Source organism: Myotis myotis, unplaced genomic scaffold, assembly GCF_014108235.1.
Source record: "Myotis myotis isolate mMyoMyo1 unplaced genomic scaffold, mMyoMyo1.p scaffold_m19_p_3, whole genome shotgun sequence".
Lineage (NCBI taxonomy): Eukaryota > Metazoa > Chordata > Mammalia > Chiroptera > Vespertilionidae > Myotis > Myotis myotis.
In genome coordinates, this window is record NW_023416335.1 from 174,372,815 (window position 1) to 174,395,672 (window position 22,858).

At 39.3% G+C, this 22,858-nt stretch overlaps 1 protein-coding gene across 4 annotated transcripts in view; it reads right to left on the reverse strand.

The window, feature by feature from the left end:
* The window catches only part of BICD1 (BICD cargo adaptor 1), a 200,382-nt gene that overhangs the window by 17,771 nt on the left and 159,753 nt on the right, over positions 1-22,858 (reverse strand). For 2 of the 4 annotated variants that reach the window (XM_036300637.1, XM_036300636.1), the window contains exon 7: positions 20,151-20,358. In XM_036300637.1, coding sequence (XP_036156530.1) covers positions 20,151-20,358 — 208 coding nt within the window. Of the gene's footprint in view, positions 1-18,859; positions 19,054-19,135; positions 20,359-22,858 lie in introns of those variants that run through there. The other 2 variants (XM_036300638.1, XM_036300635.1) reach the window with 2 other exon arrangements.

The following is a 22,858-nucleotide window of genomic DNA, read 5'->3' on the forward strand; positions in this document are numbered from 1 at the left end:
AAAATTCAGGTATATTATGGTACCCCTTTCCTGGTTTTATAAGCAAGAGAATGAGGGTAAGTCTAGCATAAGTCATTCTTGATGAACTCATGCTGGTTTTTAGTAATCCCTACCTTATATTGAGCATATGAAGCCCATTGTTTTCTAGAAGTCTGCCAAGGATCAGCCTCAAGGTTGTATGTAGGTCTATAGGTTAGAGAAACTGCTTTCTTTTATAAGAAATTACATTTCTTCTTCTGACACACCTAGGAATTCACCTTTTCATTTTCATATTCTATTTCTCCCTGGGACCTCTTCCCCTGTCTTTTATAAGGCATGATTTTTTTTAGCATGTTTCCTTCCACAAAAATAAAGTGAGAAGGAGAGGGATAGATGTTTTCATTCCTTTCATGCCATTTTGAAAATGGCAACTCATATATACTCAAATATTGGCAGGAGAAGTGAAAAGTCATGATACAAAGAGCAAATATGCCTCTTGGTGAGACAGTTAATATCTTTGATAACTTGGTGTACTGTTTCCAGGTCTGTTAAAGAAAGATAGGCTTAATAATTTAATCTACCCACCTGGACAATTGCTGTTATAGAATATGACATCACTATTATTTCCAAATAGATATCACTTTGAACAAAAATTTTACCTATTTAAAGTATTCATTAAGGACCTTTCTGTAGGACAGATGATTAACGGTTTGTAGAAAAGCAAGAATGTTTAATTATTAAAGCTATTACAATAATGGTTGACAGGGACTTGTTCTAAGATAACTCCATAGTTAATGATCACACCCTCTTTATATCCATAGGATATCCTCCTTTTTTATTTCTGCAAATCTAGCCTTGTTCTTCCAAACTATTCCCTAATTCAGATTTCAGCAAATACATAAAAGAGCATGCAGAAAGAATGTAGAAGGAAGGGGAAAGGATGAAAAATAATGGTAGCATGTAAGAGTTCTTAAGTGCTGTATATATGCAAACACTAGGCTAAGCACTTTGCATGCAATAGCTTTTTCATCCTTACAAAGAAATAGTTTTTTAAAAAATATATATTTTATTGATTTTTTACAGAGAGGAAGGGAGAGGGATAGAGAGCCTGAAACATCGATGAGAGAGAAACATTGATCAGCTGCCTCCTGCATGCCCCCCACTGGGGATGTGCCCGCAACCAAGGTACATGCCCTTGACCGGAATCAAACCTGGGACCCTTCAGTCCAAGGCCAACGCTCTATCCACTGAGCCAAACCGGTTAGGGCATAGGTTTTGTTTTTATTTTATAAATTAGAAACTGAGGCCTAGGGAGGTTAAGGGATTTATGCATGGCCACTGAAAGGGCGAGGGCTACGCCCTCCATCTTGCCCCGGATCCTCCATTTTTGGGCAGCAGCCATTAGCCATGTGCTCAGCAAGGAGCTTCTTCCCAGAAGCCCAAGCCTCTGCTAGCCACACCTAGGATTTCTTTAAACTAACCAATGATAATAAAGGGAAGTGCACGCCATAGACACAACCACATCCTGTGTAACAAGACCCTGACTTGCGCCTGGCCAATTGGCAGGGCCCACAGTCCTCTCTCCTCCCCTTACTCCAACCCCCTTATAAAACCCCTCTCCCCACAGAGCTCTCACTCTCTCTCTGCCTCCTGCCACTGCGTCGGCGAGTGTGGTGGATGGGGAGCTCAAGCTAGCTCGAATAAAGGCTCTTTTGCTTTTGCATCGGACTCGACTCCCTGATGGTCTTTTGGGGATCCTGAAATCTGGGCTTAACAGTCACTTTCTGTATGGTTATTATAGTGAACAAAATCTTTTTAGTGTGCAGAATACTCAACTGAGTTTGGTTGTCATCATGCCCATTTTACAGATTAGAACACTGTGGATCAGTAAGTGATTTTTCTGAGGGCCCACAGAAAGAGGAACAGAGTGAGAACCTGAGCCCAGGTTTCTGACTGTCCACCCCATGCCCTTTCAGTAGAAGGCCCCATCGTGCCTGTTATATAAACTGACTATGTGCCCCCCCCCCGCCCATTCATATGTTGAAACACTAACCCAGTACCTAAGAATATGACCTTATTTGGAGATAGGATCTCTAAAGACATACTTAAGGTAGGGTGACTAATCCAATCTGACGAATGCTCTTATAAGCAGGGGAGATTAGGAGTTTAGCACACACCGAGAGACCCAGGGATGCATTCACACAGATAAAAGGCAGTGAGAAGGCAGCCATGTACGGGAGAGGCCTCAGGAGAGACCAAACCTGCCCACACCTTGATCTTGGACCTCCAGCCTGCAGAACTTGGAGAAATATAAATGTCTATTGTTTAAGCTCCTCAGTCTAACTAATGCAGAGCCTTTGTACTTGATCCAAAGTGAAAGCAGTTATTACTCTCTCTTACTCTGCCAACTCTTTTGTCTTAATAAACCAATAACTGAACTTCTCTTGAGTTCTTCTAAGATCTAAGAAGTCCAAGGGTTGAAATAAATCAATGTTTTAATTCAAGGAAACTCAAATGAGAGGATACATACAGAAGGCCAGAGCACAAATTCTAAGTGAAAATCTGCACTTGAATTTCAGCAGACTTTCTTCTTAGCAAAAAGCACTTTAGAAAGATGTAAAGGTGGTCAGATCGGGGGTGTTGGGGAAAACGAAATCGATGATAGGATGTGAAATTTGAGTAATTATGTTAGTAGAAAGTACAAGTTTCTCTGCACTGTGCACTGAAGGACAGAAAACTTGCATAATGGTTTTTAAAAGCCGCCCTAATGTAGGGATTCTGGATATTTGTGGATAATAGCACAAAGGTGCTTCCCATAGTTACTGACATATTTCTTGAGGTTTTTACACAATCTATGGGAATGGGTAATGGGTATGTCACAATAATTTCCTTCTATTTGCCAATTATGATTCTGCAGTAATTTTCTATATCTCTTTGCCTTCCTCTCTCTTCTGCCCCCCCCCCCCCCCCGCCCCCTTGCTCCTCAACTTCCCTCCATTTTAGCATGAGATTCGGTGTAATGAGAGACCTCTGGGTTTAGGTCCTTGCTCCACCACCCAGTGAGGGACACTGAGGAACCATTCTGAGTCTCAGGTGTTCTATCTGTGAAGCAAGGACATTAAATACCAGTCTTGCAGATATCAGGTGAAAGAACATTTGGGAAAGCATGTAGCCCGGGTCCACTGACAGGAACTGGTCATTGATTAGACATGAGGGACCAAAGGGAGGAGTCAGGTGACCTTGAGGTTTTCAGCATCAAGAAACAAAGTAAATCTCATCAACAAGAATGAACATTAAAAAGGCCCCAAATAGACTCTATGATGAAATCATTTCAATAAGCCTTTGCTCCTCACATTGCACTCATCTGAAATGGTGTCCCTTCTCTCTGACTATTCAGAACCGACAAGTTTCCGCCTGATCACTCCAGAAGGAAGTATCTGCTTCCTCTAAACTTCTTCAGCACTTATCTCATCTCCACCAGCATTTCTCGTGTCCAGCTTGTGGCCACTGCTATCTGCGCAGTAGACATAATTTCCTCAGTCAGGCTGCAGGGTGAGGGCGGCGAGGGCCCTGACTTATAATTCTTACCATTCTTTGTTTCCCCATAGTAGTGTGCCTGGAGAATTTGCATGTGGTGCAAAAATATTTTCTAATATACTGACTACATTTCCCCTAACAGATCTTTGGACTCGTTTCTTTATTAGTATTTTATTAATGCCATTGTCTGATGGATCCACTTGAAAATGGGAGTTTACAATTTAGATATTCCTGTCATCAGACCCACATATTCCTAGTAAAAGGAATAAAAAAGAGGAAATATTACCTGATAAAGATTTTAAAGCTAATTTAGTTATATCAGGTAATTAATGAAGACTTGGATGTATACATTTTAAAAATAAATGTTTAATTGCCACATTTAAAATGTGCCCAATACTAAATTATTCCTCACTAAATCTACAAAATGATTAATAGCATGTTACTGAATTAACAGAAAAATTAATGGAAAGAAGCATCAAAATACTTTCTCCTAGGAGTAACAACTTCAACAGTTACGTAGTCCTATGGATGCCTATACATGTAAATTGAAAAAACAAACATAGAAAGTAAAAAATTTAGGAAAAAAATATGAAAAATTTAAGGTAGAAACATTATATAATAAACAATAATAAGGAGAGCATGAGATAGAAACATTTATATAAATATAAACAGTAGTTAGAAAAATTTGAAATTTTTTAAAAAATGAAATGATGAATTTAATGATGCATTGACTAATAAAAATGGAGATCTGTGAACAACTTTTAGCATTTTATAATCAAACACATAGAGTTAGCTATCTCATCCCTTTTTGCCAGACATATCACATATCCTATTAATCCATGCATTTATCAGAAAGTACCCACAGATAATAGCTACTCAGGGGTACAATCTGCTAATTTATGTCACCAGACACCTTAGGTTTAACTTTACATCAGTGTTTAACATGGCAAATCCCACATTTATATCCTTGTAGTCAGAAATCATCATTATTCATTAAATATTTCTGGAATAAATATTATTCATTAAATATTTCTGGAAAAGACAGAATTGTTGAAACACAAAAACATGTCAGTATAGACAATGCAAAAAAATATTACTAACAAATCTTTAAAAACTGTGTGTATACACAGTTATCATTATGTAAAGGCAGAGCCAATGACTTGCTAAGAAGAGGGAGCATTTTCAGACCTTATAGTGATTATAAATTAGACCAAGAATGTCAAACTCGCGGCCTGCCGCATGCAGCCCACAACAAATATTTTTGCAGCCCAGCCAATATAACAGTATGCAAGAAATGTTTTAATAAAAATTTCATAACTTAATTTTTACAATATCCTGTTACACATAATTATTAATATCGAACTACAAGTTCGCTAATGGCTGATTACTATAATCGTGTCTCATTCATTTCCCTTATGTGCCTAATGTGCAGGCGCATCATTTCTCTCCACTAATACTAGCAGCGAATATTTTAGCAGCTGATTGCCACGTCATTAGTCTTGGACTGACTTGTTTGGTGTGCGCAACAGGAAATATTTCGCTTTCAGAGAGCAAGAAAAATAGGTTTATTTGTGTTACATTTATTAATTTGTGCAGTTATTCGGTGTCTGGTAAGTTAATGTTCAAGAAAAATATTAATTTTTATTAAAATATTCTATTATTTTATGTTAACAATTACTCATTTATTTCAGCCCTTTGTATTCAGCATGTCTCTATCAAAATAAACCTACATTTCTATGAAAATTGAAGCCTTTTTTTTTTGTGGCCCACATAAACTTAAACCTTGTTTATTTGGCCCGTGTTAGCCTTTGAGTTTGACATGCTTGGATTAGACAAAAACTTTCATCTAGCTTTACATTTTCTGTCCTGAAGAATATCATCTGACTAGCTGGTAAGACAAAGCAAAACTCATAATCCATTTTTATTTCAAATCTTGCAATAAAAGAAATATAAAAATGCCCGGTAGCAGATTAATGTTTTGCTCCTGAACAACTTACAATTAAACCATGAGCATATATGTAAGCAACAGCCTTTGGTAGGAAGGCCATGGGAGGTGAGGGGGAGGGTAATGAAATACAGTGGCACCAAGAGGTAAAAGTACATTTTGCTGCCAGATTCTTACACCAATTAAACATCTATTAGAAAATTATCTTTTCTTCAGAAATGACCTTTCCAAGAACAATGGCTCAGAGTTAACTGGCACAGAGTTAACTCAAGGTGGTTTGGTAGTCTGTTCTTCAGCAAGCAAAGTCAATAACAGCATGGATCAGATAAAGAGCCGCTTATACCTTTGAAATGTCAAGATAATTCATCATCGAAAAGAAAAGAAAGATAAAGTTACACAAACTACAACCAAAACCTCCCTCAAAAGATCAATTGTAAAAATATACACCAAACAAGAAAAATATATGAGACACCACTCAGGGAAATGTGTTTGATTTTCCTGTTTAACATTTTTTTTTTTTTTTTTTTTGGGCCTTTAAAAAAAAATTAGTGCTGGAAAATACTCTGAGAGGTTCAGGGCATCCCTTCTATAAAATGATGGATCTGAAAATTATAGGCTTTCACCAATGTCAGCTGTTTCTTTTTTTCTTTTCTTTTGTTTTTTTAAGACAAGAAGAAAATCATTATAACACATAACCCACATTTTTGGGAGAGAAACAATTCAGAAATCCCAAAACTAAACCAAGTGTTTCAAAATGTACTATGTCCTCATAAGCAAATTAAACCATAGTATAGCCCAGTTAAAGGAAAAGCAATATGTTTAAATATTAACTATTTTTTAAATCCAAGTTCACAGAAGGTGCTGATTCATTTTTCAAAGAAAAGAATAAGGACTTACAATGACAAGCTTTCTAATGTAAAAGTATTTGATTTGTAGAAATTGAACTGAAGCAATGCTATCAGGAATATATTTATTAAAGAAAATAAGATTCACCTCTAGTTTTACAGCCAACTTACCTCTTTTTGCTTGATGTCAAGTAGTGCATAAAAAGAGAAAAAAATGTATGTTTAACTGATTCTACTGTCATCACACAACGGCTTATTCTATAAATACCTACTCAGACTAAGCGACTATACTATACTTGTTTTTTCTAAGGATCCTATCAACAGAGGTGGAGCCAAGTCTGCCTGGAAAGCCAGAAATATGTATTTAAGATGAACTAAGCAACATCCACCTTAGGAAGTCTGAGCCAGGGACCTGGGAACCTTTGGCCAGAGCAAATGGTGCCCCTTTCTACTCTAAATTTCTAATTTCATTTCTTATGATCCAAACTGATTATAGACTGGTTTTCAACTTTTTAGCAAGACATAATCTTAAGTGCAATAAAGAATTGAGAGGCGAGGCTCAGTTTAGAACAAAAAATTGATTCAATGAACAGCATCAGAGCAGCAAAAATAGTTCTTCACATGAGCTAAATGTATCTCCTTCAACTAAAAATATGGACCTATCTCATATCCACTCAAAGTAGGTTAAGTTAAAATGACAGTCTGGTTCTAAATCCTTATCCTGCAAAATAAATGCATGTGTTCATATAAATCTTTAGTGAAAATACTTGAAGTCATCGAAGTCAGTTTTTTAATAAAGTTTTTATTTAAAAAATCTGACTGACCGTACATCTTTACTGCCAATAAAAGACACTGATGACTGCAAGTTGCAACTATGAGCAAAAAAAAAAAAAAACTTGCCTTTTTAAGTAATTATTATAATCATATTCTAAAAATATAATTATAGTCTAATCTAGTCTACCTTTCAAGAACATTCACTGACTCATGCAATGACAGGAGAGGCGGGTTCAAGAAGCCGTCCCTCGGAAGCGGAAGCGGATCTGAGCTGTGGGCCGGACACACCGCAGGACATAAGTAACCTAAGCACCACAGCAGACGAAGAGAGTCTTGGGAGTCCAGGATGAGTAAGGCCAAAACAAACGTGGCTTTCACGTGTATGGCTCACCAAAACTTTAAATGTATAATACTGAGAGCATATCAATGACTTTCTTTTTGGCTTAAAGGACAACAAAATTAATAATTAGAAGAACAATGGAAAGGAGTAAAGTCAACCATTTTGACTTGTGCTTCTCCTTGCATGCCTTTCAGGCGTAACAAATACACCGTTCACAGACGACTAAAGAGAGGGGGGCGCGGGGGAAGGGACAGAAAGCTGTGCGGCAGGAAAAGGAGAGGGTGGTGGGATGCTGCACTGCAGTGCACACAGCGCACTGTGACTCTTATCTGGTGGGTTAGCTGTACACGTTTAATGACCAGGTCACTTTAAGTAGGTGTCAGCGCCAGGGAACTGCATTGTCACTTCATCGTTTAAAACAAAGGAACCGTCAGCAGCATAGCAAGTGCAAGCTTTCCAGGAGCAGGAGTCCTGCCCGTCATTCGCAAGGTGCTCACAGCCAGAAGTCAGCTCCTCCGCCAGGCCCCGCCCCGCGCCCTCGGAGCCAGGGGAGCTGCAGAACCAGGTGCAGTGCAGCGAGGAGAAGGGTGGGTTCCCAAGCTGTTTATTAACACGCAGAAGAGTCTGGTTGGCAGCCGTGTTGGAGGGCACCAGAGAAGCGTTTCTGAATTAAATCAGCGGCCCCCGTATCCAGTGTAACAAACCAGGTCTAGGTTTGGAAACGGAAGCCCGTCGGTTTTGAGAAGGACACCAAAGTGTTAGCACACCGCAAGAAGTCAGCGTTCACGCAGAACACTGCTCTTTCCTGCCTGGTACAGTCAGTTCATGACACAGACATATTTTAAACTGTTCAAAAATATGTTAGATTACAGGGATTTTCCTTGATGGAAGGTATTCTATATGACGCTAAGATATTTTAGTATAGTTCTATTTAGAAACATGAGCTCCAGTCCCAATCATGGAGAGAAAATTTGTATTCATGTTATCAGAGAGTCTCAGAGTTGGGAGAAGGTCCTTCAGTATTTCTTCACTCAAGCTGTCCACAGATCCTTATAAATGTAAAGGGGATCCTTACAGCCATTAACCTAGAGATTGGCTTCACTGGGTGCCTATTGTGGCTTTTTCTTATTAGGTTTTTCTTAGTATTTTTTCTAGGTAGAAAAATTCCCTTTCAAAGCTGCAGTTTGAATATAACAATCCAGAAAAAGCTTATAATCAGAGGGCTTCTTAGAATAGAGGTTGTTATGTAGTTGCACGAGGCAAACAGTAGGATACATAGACTAGTGCCAGTAGATTGGATTAAATAGTGTAATCATAGCATAGAGCAGCAGTTCTCAACCTGTGGGTCGAGACCCCTTTGGGGGATGAACGACCCTTTCACAGGGGTCGCCTAAGACCATCGGAAAACACATATATAATTACATATTGTTTTTGTGATTAATCACTATGCTTTAATTCTGTTCAATTTGTAACAATGAAAACACATCCTGCATATCAGATATTTACATTACGATTCATAACAGTAGCAAAATTACAGTTATGAAGTAGCAACGAAAATAATTTTATGGTTGGGGTCACCACAACATGAGGAGCTGTATTAAAGGGTCGCAGCATTAGGGAGGTTGAGAACCACTGGTGCCACAGAGGGTGTGGACAGCCATTTCCCCCTGGAATACAATGAGGAGGAGGTCCCTGCTGTCTCTCAGACAGAGTACAGCATAAAACTCTTATTTGCATGGGGTTGGGGGGCCTTTGGGATATGAAGGCAAGGCCATGCCAATGGCAGACAGTTGTAGCACCAGATTCCCTGGCACAAAAGATATCAAAGAAACTAAGGGTTAGGTTCTGTAAGTAACTGAAGTTTGGTAGAAAAAGGCTGTTCTGACTTGAGAATGGGGAACATACATAGGTAGAAGGTGGCGGGATAACATGTGCCGTTTTTTAAAAATAAATGGAGGCTCTTTATTATGTTTTTTAGAGGAGAAGGGGAAAAGAGAGAGAAAGGGGGGGAGAGGGAGAGGGAGAGGGAGAGGGGGAGGGGGAGGGGGAGGGGGAGGGAAACATATCAGTTGCCTCCTGTACACACCCTGACCAGGAATTGAATCTGCAACCTGGTTATATGCCCTGATCAGGAATTGAACCCTCCACCTTTCTGTGAACTTGACAATGCTCCAACCAACTGAGCCACATTAGCCAGGCTGTGCAACTTTTAAATTTATAGTTTGGACTAGTTTGTCATTTGTGGGCAGAGTTGCTCTTTTTGGTTAAGTAGGAACTATGCTTTAGGAACCAACTCTAGAGGTCCCTGTCTCTTTCAGGTTTTCCATCTGCCTATCAATATTTTTCAGAGAGCCCGAAGGTGTTTTTCCAACCACCAAACCAGGTCAGGAAAGGAAGGTAGTTATTGCCTAGAATGTCTTGGGCCTTCCATATGTCTCAACCCCTCCAGACTTAGCCACCTTCTGGAGGCCTCTATCTTCAGCTAGTTAAAACCTTTGGTAAGGTAAGGTCTAGAATTGCACTGCCCAATACAGCAGCTACTGGCCAAATCTGGTATTAAGCACTAGAAACATGCTAGTTCAAACTGAGTATGCTGTAGTGCAAAATACACACTGAATTTCAAAGACTAAGAAGAACAGAATGTAACGTAGCTTAATAATTGCCACCCCCCACATTGCATGTTATAACAGTAATATGGATATAATGTGTTAAATAAAAGATATTGTTAAAATTAGGTTCACCTGTTTCTTTTCATTTTTTTTTTCTTAAGTAGCTACTGGAGTATTTAAAATTACATATGTAATTATCACATTATCTTTCTATTGAATAGCTGACCTACAAGGTGAAACATTCCTATAGCTATCATTTTATTATTTGGCAAGAACTATCTCTATTCTACACATGGAAATACTTAAAGCTTTCTTAAAGGGTTCAAGTATATATTCCTTATTTTCCATAACTTCTGGTTAAAGATAAACAAAAGGATAAGCACTGATATGAATAAAAAGCCAAGATATGTTAAGTAAAAAAAATAGCATGCATAACAATGTTTGTAGTTGTGTCATTGTTATTAATACATATGTAAAATACATATTTGTGAGTATATATGTATCGATTTATATCTATTTATTTATGTAGGGAATGTTTCTGAAAGTATGCACAAGGTTGGCTGGACGCAGTGGTGGCACGAGAGCTACTTCCTCATTGTATACCCTTTGTACCTTTTGAATTTTTGAACCATCATCTACTGAAATATATTACTTAAAAACTATAAAAACATATAAAAAGGAATAAGATAAAAAAGGAAGGAAAGTTTACATATTTATATGAAACCTTTTACTCAACATTATTCATACATTTTGCCTCTAAAATGGATACTTTCTTATAATTGCCTTGATTTGGGGGCATGCATATATTAAAACAACCAAATAAAGAAACTTCAAAATGATACATGCTGCCTGGACTAAATAATAAGAAAAATGAATAACTGACTTGAAAAATTGCAAAATGCAATTGTTATGTAGATTTTATTACATCACCTATATTAAACCATACCTGTATGAAGTATAGCATAGGGAATATAGTCAGTAATATTGTAATAACTATGCATGGTGCCAAGTGGGTACTACACTTATAGGGGGATCACTACATAAGTCATATAAACGTCTAATCAGTATGATGTACACCTGAAATTAATATAATATTGAATGTCAACTGTAATTGAAAAAAATTGGGGGGCGGGGAAACCAAAATTGTAAGAAATGTTTTTAAAAATCTGAAATACATTATTTATAACTCTTTACAACAGAACTGCATGTATAAATGATAAACCACAACAAAGCCATACACTGTAGAAAATTTGGACCAATTACCAGTTAGTCAAAAACTTGAGGATCTCCTGTGTGTGAGGTACAGGGCAAGACCGTAGGGATTAAAAGACCAAGGAGGCAGGATTCCTGCTCAAAAGGAGCTTACAGATTCATGGAGTAATCTGATTAAGATGAACTGTGACTGTGCTGTCTGTCACAGGGCACAGAGGAGGAGCAACTAATTCTGCCTATAGGAGGCAAGGAAACAGAAAAGTCTTCATAATCTTTAAGTATTTTTTTAATCCTCAACCATTTTTCCATTGATTTCCATATTTTTCCATTGCTATTTAGAGAAAGTGGAAGAGAGAGGGAAAGAAAGAGAGAGATATTAATGTGAGAGAAACACATCGATTGGTTGCCTCCTGCAGGACCCCTGACTAGGGCCTGGGGATACGTGCCCATGACCGGAATCAAACCTGGGACCCTTCACTCCACAGGCCAACATTCTGTCCACTGAGCCAAACTGGCTAGAACTAATCTTTGTGTATTTACTTACACAATGACAAAACTGATATGTAAGACATACAGCTTAATCCTTTGCAATAGAAAATAAGAAAATCTTAAAAATTCAATATATTTTTTGTATGAAATTAGTTATCTGGATGAAAATCAAAATATTCAGCAATATATGAGGATACTTAGTATTTATCTAAACAAAGCAGAGACATCTCTCAGATGACATTCTTACATTCTTTTTTTTTATATATATATATATATTTTATTGATTTTTTACAGAGAGGAAGGGAGAGGGATAGAGAGTTAGAAACATCGATGAGAGAGAAACATCGATCAGCTGCCTCCTGCACACTCCCTACTGGGGATGTGCCCGCAACCAAGGTACATGCCCTTGACTGGAATCGAACCTGGGACCCTTCAGTCCGCAGGCCGATGCTCTGTCCACTGAGCCAAACCAGCCAGGGCGACATTCTTACATTCTTAACATGGCACATTGCAATGGAAGATCATTCTATACTAAAAGATTTCCTGTAAAAATGAAATTAATGCTTGAAGAAATACTGAAACACATGAAAGGAAATTTGAGGGTGTTGTCTCTTTCTACTGTAAAATGGATCATGGCTAACCCAGAGCAAGTAAGGAAAATACCCTTGCAGCATCTCTAATTTCCTAAAACTTAGAAACCTGATGTAATTTTTAATTGCATATTACACTGAGGCAAGATAGAAAAATGTATTCCTCTACACGTGGGTGGTAATTTTGTGAATTAATATTTTTAATTTTTGTTTTAGCAGATTCTAAACTCAGGGCAACATGGTCTAGCACAGGGGTGGGCAAACTTTTTGACTCGAGGGCCACAATGGGTTCTTAAACTGGACCGGAGGGCCGGAACAAAAGCATGGATGCAGTGTTTGTGTGAACTAATATAAATTCAAAGTAAACATCATTACATAAAAGGGTACGGTCTTTTTTTTCAATAGTTTTATTCATTTCAAACATGCCGGATCCGGCCCGCGGGCCGTAGTTTGCCCACGGCTGCTCTAGCAGCAGGAAATGCCCAGGGAAGAGCTCTGTGGAAGCTACATTAAAAGAAAATACCAACCTAAAAAACTACAGATTTCAACAGAATATTGTTCACTCCTGCCACTTCGAGAATTGAATCCTGTGGAAAAACAAAGTATAATGATATGGGGAACTGGAACACTCATCAATGTAAAAGCCTCTATAGGATAATACTGTAGGGGGGAAAAGCCCACGGAGGTAGTCAGTTCAGAAAGTCAGTTCAAAGAGCATGGACTGAGCTCCTTCCACACACAAACCACCGGAAGATGACAAAGCAGAGGCAGTTAGATGAGGTTGTGAGTACCTGGGACACGCTGGCTTTCACACATAGCTGGACTTCTCTAACTTCGGATTCATGTAAACATTCACGCTCCTCACAGTTTTGATTCTGAGTTTCCGCCGCCTGTCATCTGCATATTTCATTAATCTCTGTACATACTTCTTTACCTTTGGTGTTACCCACATCTAATCCATTCCCGCCTTGCTGTCAGGGTGATATTACATGACAAAAATCTGGTCTTGCCCGGCCAGTGTGGCTCAGTGGTTGAGGGTCGACCTATGAACCAGGAAGTCATGGTTTGATTCCTGGTCAGGGCACATGCCTGGTTTGCTGGTTTGATCCCCAGTGTGGGGCATACAGGAGGCAATCCATCAATGATTCTCTTTCATCGTTGATGTTTCTCTCTCCCTCTCCCTTTCTCTCTGAAAGCAATAAAGGTATATTTTTTAAAAATCTGGTCTTATTCTTAACACTCTGCCCACAGAATAAAGTCTGCTTTCACAAAACTGGCCTCTGTTTTCAGACCCCTGCCCACCTTTCCAGTCTCATTTCCCATCACCTCCATGTCCTGCCCCAGTTTCTAGCCCCACGCTCATGGCCTTTGCACAAGTTGGCCTGCTTTCTTATAAGGCTTTTCTCCTGATCCACACCTGCACACCTACTAGTTCTAGTCACCTTTCATGACCAGTGCTCTTCCAGGAGGATTCTCCTAAGCACCCTAACTCCTCTATTATCCCCAAAACATCCATTAACATCATTACTTATTTACCTAACTCCCATACCAGATTATGAGTTTCTTGAATAAAAGGGGTAGAGTTTTACTTGAATATCATTATCTCAAGAGCCAAGGAAAGGGCCTGACATATAGCAGGTGCTCATACATTTTGTTAAATTTTAACAAGTGAGTGAATGAGCAAATGGATTAATGAAGAAACAAACATAGCTTTGGCACATGGTTAAGAATATAGGTTTTACAATATAACAAACACATAAATAAATGTCTACTTGTTCGAATGCAGTGATTTGTAAAGGCAACTTTCACTAATGAACATGTTCGTGTCTACTGTTGACTCTACATCTAAAGGTGTGATTATGTACCCACGGGTAAGACCTTCTGTTAGCTGCTTTAAAATCAGTAAAGTCTAAAATAGCAAAGAAAATTTTTTTCAGATTTCAAAACAATACCATTCTTTCCTACTGGTGATGTTGTCAGAGAAAGAGAGGGAGGAAGAGAGAAGTAGGAAAGGGCAGAGGGAATTGAAACCACACTAGGAAGGAAACATTCAGGAAGAAAAGCTCCTGCGTGGGAGACACAGTGTGAGAGTGAGTTGCTTGGGCTATTCCTTCACAAAGAGAGCCCAAACTCGCTTTTGCAAGTCTGAGATTCCTTGTTTATCCTGTACAAACAATGTAGTTAGGTCTTTGCTACAGAAGTAATATCATTTGCCTATGAATTACAGAGATACCTTGTACATATTCTGGTAGACCGCTTTTAATTATTGATTAAATGTATGATTATTATCATGTAGGCCTAGGTGGTTAAGGCATTGAGATCAAATGTTGGCTACAGCATTTCATAGCCAATGACTTTATGAAGATACTAGAGGCCAGGTGCACGAATTCGTGCACGGGTGGGGTCCCTTGGCCTGGCTGCCAATAGCGGCTCACCAGCCAGGGGGAGGGACCGTGGGAGGTTGGCCAGCTGCAGGAGGTTGGCTGTGGGAGCACAGTGACCACCCAGCCGTCTGGGGGGGAGGGACCGTGGGAGGTTGGCCAGCCATGGAGGTTGGCTGTGGGAGCGCACTGACCACCAGGGGGCAGCTCCTGCGGTGAGCATCTGCCCTCTGGTGGTCAGTCAGCGTCACAGCAACTGGTCGTTCGGTGGACCGGTTGTAATGGTCGCTTAGGCTTTTATATATATAGATACTATCCGCTGCCTGATTGCAAACTCATTGATGACAAGAGGGTCCCTTTTTTTTAATCCTCACCCGAGGGTATTTTTTTTCATTGCTTTTTAGAGAGAGTGGAAGGGAGAGAGGAAGGGGGAGGGGAGAGAGAGAGAGAGAGAGAAACATCAATGTGAGAGAGACACATCGACTGGTTGTCTCCTGAATGGTCCCTGCAACTTAGATATGTGCCCTTAACTGGGAATCAAACCTGAGACCGTTTGGTGGAGCCAACCGTCTCACCACTGAGCCATGGGGGCCAGGGTGGGTCCCTCTTGATTCCAGTGCATCAAAGCTGTTAGAGATGTGGGAGGACCTGGAGTTTGTACATCAGGATAAGGATAAAGTCAAGAATAAAAAAGCCAACAAGCCATGCGCAGAAACAGAATTTCAGAGGCCGAGGCAGCAGAGACTGAGCCAAAGCTAAAGGCAAGGGCCAAAATTTTCCTCTAAAAGGTTGTAAATCAATTAGTACAAAGTACTGATCAATTAGTACAAAACATTCTAATTTTTAAGATCCATGCCCTATCCTAGAGTTGATTCTCCAGAAATTGAGAAATTGTGCCTTGAAGAAGATGGGGCTTGCTGCTGACCATCTCATAGAAATATCTCTTATATATGGTAAATAATATTTTACATTCTGTGCCTTAAAATAGTTTTAAATATATTTTTATTGATTTCAGCAAGGAAGGGAGAGGGAGAGAGAGAAACAAGAATGATAAGAGAGAATCATTGACCAGCTGCCTCCTGCATGCCTCATATTGGGGATCAAGACCTCCACCCAGGCATGTGCCCTGACTGGGAATTGAACCATGACTTCCTGGTTCATAGGTCAACGCTCAACTACTGAGCCATGCCAGCTAGGCTGTGCCTTAAAATTTTAACTGTGATTTATAGCTCTATCAATTCTTCATCCAAAGGAGCCAAATTAAATTAATTTCATTCTATTGATTTAATTATTTCAATGATCCTCAATAGAAAAACAACCCATGTATGTGCTTATTAGACTAATTTAAATTACCTGAAAAGATATATTGAAAACACATTTTAGAAGATGAGGTTTACCAAAAACCATTCTGATAAATTAACAGTGAATTGTCCTTTAAAAATGAGGACTATATATTGTTACTAGCCATTAACTTTTATAATAATCAATAACATAAATTTACAAATAAAAAATACTCATAAAATTGATTATTTCCCATGGGTTTAAGATATTTCTTGCATAGAACCTAGGATTGGTTATATATGGCATATTTTTCTTTTCTCAGCCTAATTAAAATATTTTATATAGTAAAAACATCATAAATAATGTTTACTACATCTTACGCGATTTAGTTCAGTGTATGAAAAATAAACATATAGTCAATAATGCAAATATTTTTATAAGCTACAATTTGGTATAGACAGTTACTCAGTTTCTACAGTAATTCATTTAACTGGAACCTTTTAGAAAATGCTGCTGGATTGATCTAAGAATTTATTAGGGGCGAATCTGGTTGATTTCATGATATACAATTGAAAATTGCTTGGGATATATTAACAACTTTACTTACTCCCCACTTTTACCATTAACTTCAAATAAATTATTAAAAATAAAGTTTATCAAACATGATGATAATCTATTTGTTGTCATTAAAGTGCTTCTCTGGTCTAAGGGTGATTCTGAATTTCACATTATTTGTATCTTTAATCTTGCATATAGCAATAATTTCTAAGTCCAATGTCATTTTCTGGTTATTCTAAACTAACAGTTTAAGACAACATAATGGTACTCTCATTCATGTATGTTTACTAGCCTTAGAGTTGCAAGATGTGTAAAGTGTGTATAAAGAATCAGACTGTGTGAAAATGAGAAAAATGTTTTGTGGGGCTTTTAGTACATTGATACACCCTTTGTGACTGCAATATCAGAATGGAGCAAACACATACAGAAGTTCATACTATTAACCCAGTGATCTCACTCAAGAAAAAATTCAATCGATGAAGAGTGGGATGCATGAGGATATTCTCAGTGGTATTCTACAATATGATAAATAATGGAAAACTATCTCAGCGGTTAACAAGAGAGGAAGTAGTGATTAATGTGATAACATCTACATAAAATGTATGACACAACCTTTAAAAATAAGACTAGGCAGCATGGAAAAGCTTATGGTATAATGTTAATGGTTTCCACAATGTAATGACAATAACATAAAACATATATTCATGAATACAATGATAAATAGTCATATACAAAATGAAAAGTTATTGTTCATCTTTATTATTAATTCTTAATCATACTGAGATAACACCTTTAAAATTAAAATACTAGGCTTACTCACTAATTGTATAATTTCTTTTCTAAGTTCTAGTAGACAGTGCTACTCAATCTATGAGGAACACTAAAAAGACTTGCGGGGTTTTATTCAAATTAAGTGTCCTAATGGATCCTTACCACGTTGGTAATTCACAGGTACTTCAAGGTACCTCCCAGTGGGGTCTAAAACAATAGGAAATGAGCTGTGGATGTAGAAACACCCACGGAGTTTTGCCTTTTTTTTTTTTTTTTAGATGTACATTTTGACTTTCAGGCTCTTCCAACTCATTGTCACTATCGGTTTCCTCAAACATTCTTAGAATGTTGAACATGTGCTGTAAATCTCCACACATCTTTTCATCCCAATCAGTAGGCTGCTTCATGAATCAGATAAGGAAAGTATTAGAGATCCAAAGGCTGAGGTTTCCAAAAAGCAATTAAGGTAAAATTGAAGTAAATTAAGTAGGAGTAAATTAATTAAATTAAGAAGTAAATTGAAGAAAGAAAGAAAAAAAAAAGCTGTGGCAAAGGTGGGAAACTCAAAGGCTACAGCAGGGACCAGACGATAACAGAAACGCGTGCGGCAGGCTGGGTACAAGTGAGAGGGAGGAGAGGGGCGGTGGCCACTGCAAAGCTGGCCCTGTTTCAGAGCAGCAACCAGTCCACAGTCCTAACAGGTTGCTGACATGCATGAAGCAGACCCAGGGCTGCCAGATATTCAGAATCGTTCCAGGGAGACCAGAAATGTAGATGCCCACGTGAAACCTCTGTGCTTCTGTTGACAACTAACTTAACTAGTTTTAGTTTTTCATTCCCTGAATAGCCAAATAATGGATGCCCTCGGGCTTGTTTTGTTCCAGGGGCTTCCTTGTGTGCCCCCTCTGTTATCTTTATTTGCCAGAAGTCACGTTTTCAATCGAGGCCCTTCACAGGCCAAAGGAAAGGAAAGAATGCAAAATGGTGAAGCTGTAGTAACTTGTGAGCGTATGGGCTCGCAAACGGCAAGAACATGACCGTAAGACTTGCATGTTCCTGAGGAGCAAAACCTCGGAGGATTTTACTTTTATTTGTCTGTAACGATTGAGGAAACATTCTGAGTCACTACAAAAAGGAAATTAGCCCCGACGGCTGTTTGTTAAAAATGATCAGACCGAAACGACAAATTTTGACCAAGGTGGAATTGCTAGGAGCTACCAAATGGCAAACAGGATGCAGGCGTGTGTCCTGCGTGGCACCAGCCTGTGGCAAGTTTCCGGTTACCTATCCTGTTCCTTCCAACTCTCATTTTCCACCCTCGGCGGCTAAAAGCAAGTCCCTGGAGACTCCTAAGGACGGGTGGTCTGGCCGAGGAAAGGAGGACCCAGGAGGCTGCGTGTAAAGGTGTTCTCAGTGGAGAGGTAGGAACTTCCCCGTCATCAAAGTGAGGCTCTGCGGATGGGTGGGCGGGAGTGGCTGGCAGGGAGGGGAGAGCTGGCTACTCAACTCATCATTTGCGTCACATGCACTCAAGGAAAAAATGTTTACCTGGTGGAGCCACCGTTAACCTTTTTTCCTTGCTGAGCCGGTGCCCTTGGACGAATTCACTCATGGAAGGGGGGCCCTTCAGAAGAAATGACTCTGTGGAGGTGGGGTCAGGGGGGACTCTTAATAAAGTCTGTAGGTAGGAAGCCCCTGGAGTCCTGGGACGGCTCTGATCACAAAGGGAAGGTGAGAATTGTCTTGCAGGAGATCCAAGAAAATACATATAGGAAACAAAAGAGTTTTACTTTAATTACCTTTCAAAGCCTCACCAGTGACAACATTACTTATATTGGCATTTAATTTTTTTAACATGTAAATCAAGATTTTTTTTTATTTTTTTATTTTGCTAATGGCTTCGTTTCCACACCAGGATATAACCCCATTTAGAAACTGTATTGGAAACTGCGAAAGAGATTTATTATAGTTAGTTTGAACCACAAGTAAGAAAATATGGATATAATTTGATTTCTTACTGAAAGCTCCTAAAATAAAAATCTTACTATTAACTGAAAAATAGAGGGTAAGTAATTCAACATCCAGGACTCTGGGGGAAAACGGTCAGAAAAGCCACTGACGACCTTACAGGTGATTTCTTGGAGCAATATTGACATACCAAATGAAAATGCACAAAAACCTGCTTTAAAGAAAAGGACTATACACATTCCATCCCACTTTATCTAAATGTAGACATCTCCTTTAGTCAGCCATCAGTTTTGGTAACACAAACAAAAGTTCCCTCAGAGAACATATCCATAGCCTTGTCCCATTAAAGAGAAGCTGCTAAAAGCACCATTACCAGAGGTACAATGATTTTTAAAATGACCATCCATGTAAAATACAGCATCCTTCTTAATATCCATCTTTTATCTACCAATTTTTAGGCTGGAGGTAAGGGAGAGGTATATTTGTGTGTATAAGGAACAGCAAAAATGTTGACAGACACAAAAGTTATTTTATGGTTACTTAAGAGGTGGGTGTGAGGGACAGAAATAAGTAAATAAATATAATTATCAAACGTTTTTGATTTTTAAAAAAACCAACATTAGCAAGGCCCATTTATACACCCACTCCCAGTTTTTCTCTTCCTTCCCTTCCTCCATCCTCCACAACAAGAACACATCAATTTTTGCAGTTAACTAACATCTGGCCACTGCACCACACTATGAAGATTGCTGCATGCATACCTTTTCCTCTGAGTGCCACTGCTGCCCCGAATGATGGGTGTCTGTGGGCCCTGACTATGCAGGAGGTAAGTGTCTATGGTGGGCACGATGCCTGAGGCCTCCCCACTTACTTTAGGGCTGCCGATCTTGCTCTTTCCAAATTTGCCTTTGCTGCGTCTCGACTGCTCATGATCAAATTCTAAGTCCTCCAGCCGCTGGGTCAGGGCGAGTTTTTGCTGGATAGCCATTCGTAACAAAGTATTTAGAGTCTTCTTCTCGTCCTCTGCGGCTGCTAACTGTCTCTGCATCTCATCCAACTGTGTGACGTACTCATCACATCTGGAACCAAAACAGAAACATGGTCAGGAGAAAAACCTGGGCGAAACTGAAGTCGGATTTCAATGAAAAAGGAATGGATTTTACTGGAACACACTGGTCTTCTTAGAGCAGAATCAAGGTAACCTACTCTAGCAGAAAATTAGAAACAGTAGAACAGATTCCATAATTGATGGTTCATCATGGAGTACATATGAGGACATTCTTTTTTTTAAAAAATATATTTTTTATAGATTTCAGAGAGGAAGGGAAAGAGAGAGAGATAGAAACATCAATGATGAGAGAAAATCATTGATCAGTTGCCTCCTGCACTCCCCCTACTGGGGATTGAGCCCACAACTGGGGCATCGAACGGTGACTTCCTGGTTCATAGGTCAACACTCAGCCAAGGAGCCACACTGGCTGGGCTGGGGACATTCTTAGTAGGTGACGTCTTAAACCCCTTATTGTGGGGGCTGCTGCATGGTGGCACAGGATTAAGCAGGAAAGTCTCAGGCAGCGTGCATAGCATCTCAGGTGAGTTACAGGTGGCTTTTTCTATTGTATGATGTGTTCTTCGGAGGAGTGTGACAAGTTTGTTATAGGCTATGCCTGTAGCATGCAAAAGAATAATAATGTTTGTAAAGAAAACATTTCCTTCTTTATCTATATTTATAGGTTCTATTTTAATAACTTTTTAAAAAATATATTGTATTGATTTTTTTTACAGAGAGGAAGGGAGAGGGATAGAGAGCCAGAAACATCGATGAGAGAGAAACACTGATCAGCTGCCTCCTGCACACTTCACATTGGGGATGTGCCCGCAACCAAGGTACATGCCCTTGACCGGAATCGAACCTGGGACCCTTGAGTCTGCAGGCCAACGCTCTATCCACTGAGCCAAATATAGGCTCTATTTTAATTGAATATAGATTGCAGCTGCCACTGCAAGCAGATTTGTTTGAATTAGAAACCTGAGTCTCTTCAATGATTTCTCAACCAGATGATTAAGCAATAAGTGCCAAAGAAAGCCAAGATGAGCCTAGGATTTGTGCTGCAGCAGGAAGATATGCTCATTGGTCTTTTATCCCCATCAAAAGTAAAACCCGAGCACACATACAGTTGGAAGAAAGAATCCTACATAATAAAAGCGTAATATGCTAAGTGTTCGACCTATCAGTTGAGTTCGGTCAACCGCTTGACTAGTCGCTATGATGTGCACTGACCACCAGGGGGCAGACACTCCGACCAAGTTAGCTTGCTGCTGGGGTCTGGCTGATTGGGACTGGGAGAGAGGGTCGGACATGCCCTGGAGCCTTCCTGCGGTCCCTCCCCACAAGCCGGCCCCCATAGCCCCAATCGGGACTGGACAAGATGGCCCGGATTGCCGGCCAGGCTGAGGGACCCCACCCATGCACGAATTCGTGCACTGGGCCTCTAGTTATTCACATAATTAGAGTTTTTTCTGAGTTTATTTACCCACTAAGATAATAATAATAACAAGTACTTTTTATGTACCAATAGATAATGACTTTGTGGAGTAATCCAAAATATATTGTGCACACTTTGCAATCAGCACAAACCTTATGGTATTTTAAAGAAAAAAACAGACCCTATAGTGAAAGAACTTGAGATCTGGATGGGTCCCCATTTTCTTTAACCTTGAATTCAAGAAACATGTAGCGATATCATAAGAAAATCCAGGGCTTAGTAAAATACAATGTGAATTTCAGGATCCTGGATTTATTTTAATTGGTTAGATAACAATATTTTTAAAAATACTATGGAGTAAATAAGGCAATTACTACCCCCAAAAATAAGACAAATTTCTGTGAAAATGCTCTATATGGGGGAAGTAATTCTTATATAAACCAGATTCAGACTTCTAATGTCCTTTTAAAAAGGTTTGATTTCTTTTTCAGAGAGGAAATTTGTGTTCTTGATTCTACACATCATCCTGATTGGTTTCTTTCATCAGCGAGGGGTATGTGTACCATCTGAATTCTCTATCCTGCCTCCCCTCACAGTGGCCAGAGGTGCATTTATTCTCCCCAAACTCATATGCTTCAGTTCCCCACACCCCTGGGGTCCATCGGGCACTCAGCCTCCTCACTGCCATCTCTGAGAGTCAGTCACAGAGTACGAGCTTGAGCCTTTCTCTCCTGACACCCCAAGAAAGCTGGACAGATTCCCAGGCTCAGCCCAGGAGTTTGCTTTATACTTCTATCAGCTACATGTAAATTATTTAATGAATCTGCAAATAAAGGCATAGTGATGCTTTGTGAACTTTGTATCAAGTTTGCATCATATAAGATATATAACTGTTTTTATTTTGGCAATAAATTGTGACAGCAAAAAAAGGTCACATATTGAGAATCTCAGGATTTCAAATGTCTTGAATCAACAGATTCTTAATAATCACTTCAAGTTTAAAAACAAGATATAGTGGCACCACATAATGAATGGAGGTGGGAGGGTAGTAATTAATAAGTATCTAATTACGTGGGCAATGTCAAAATTTGGT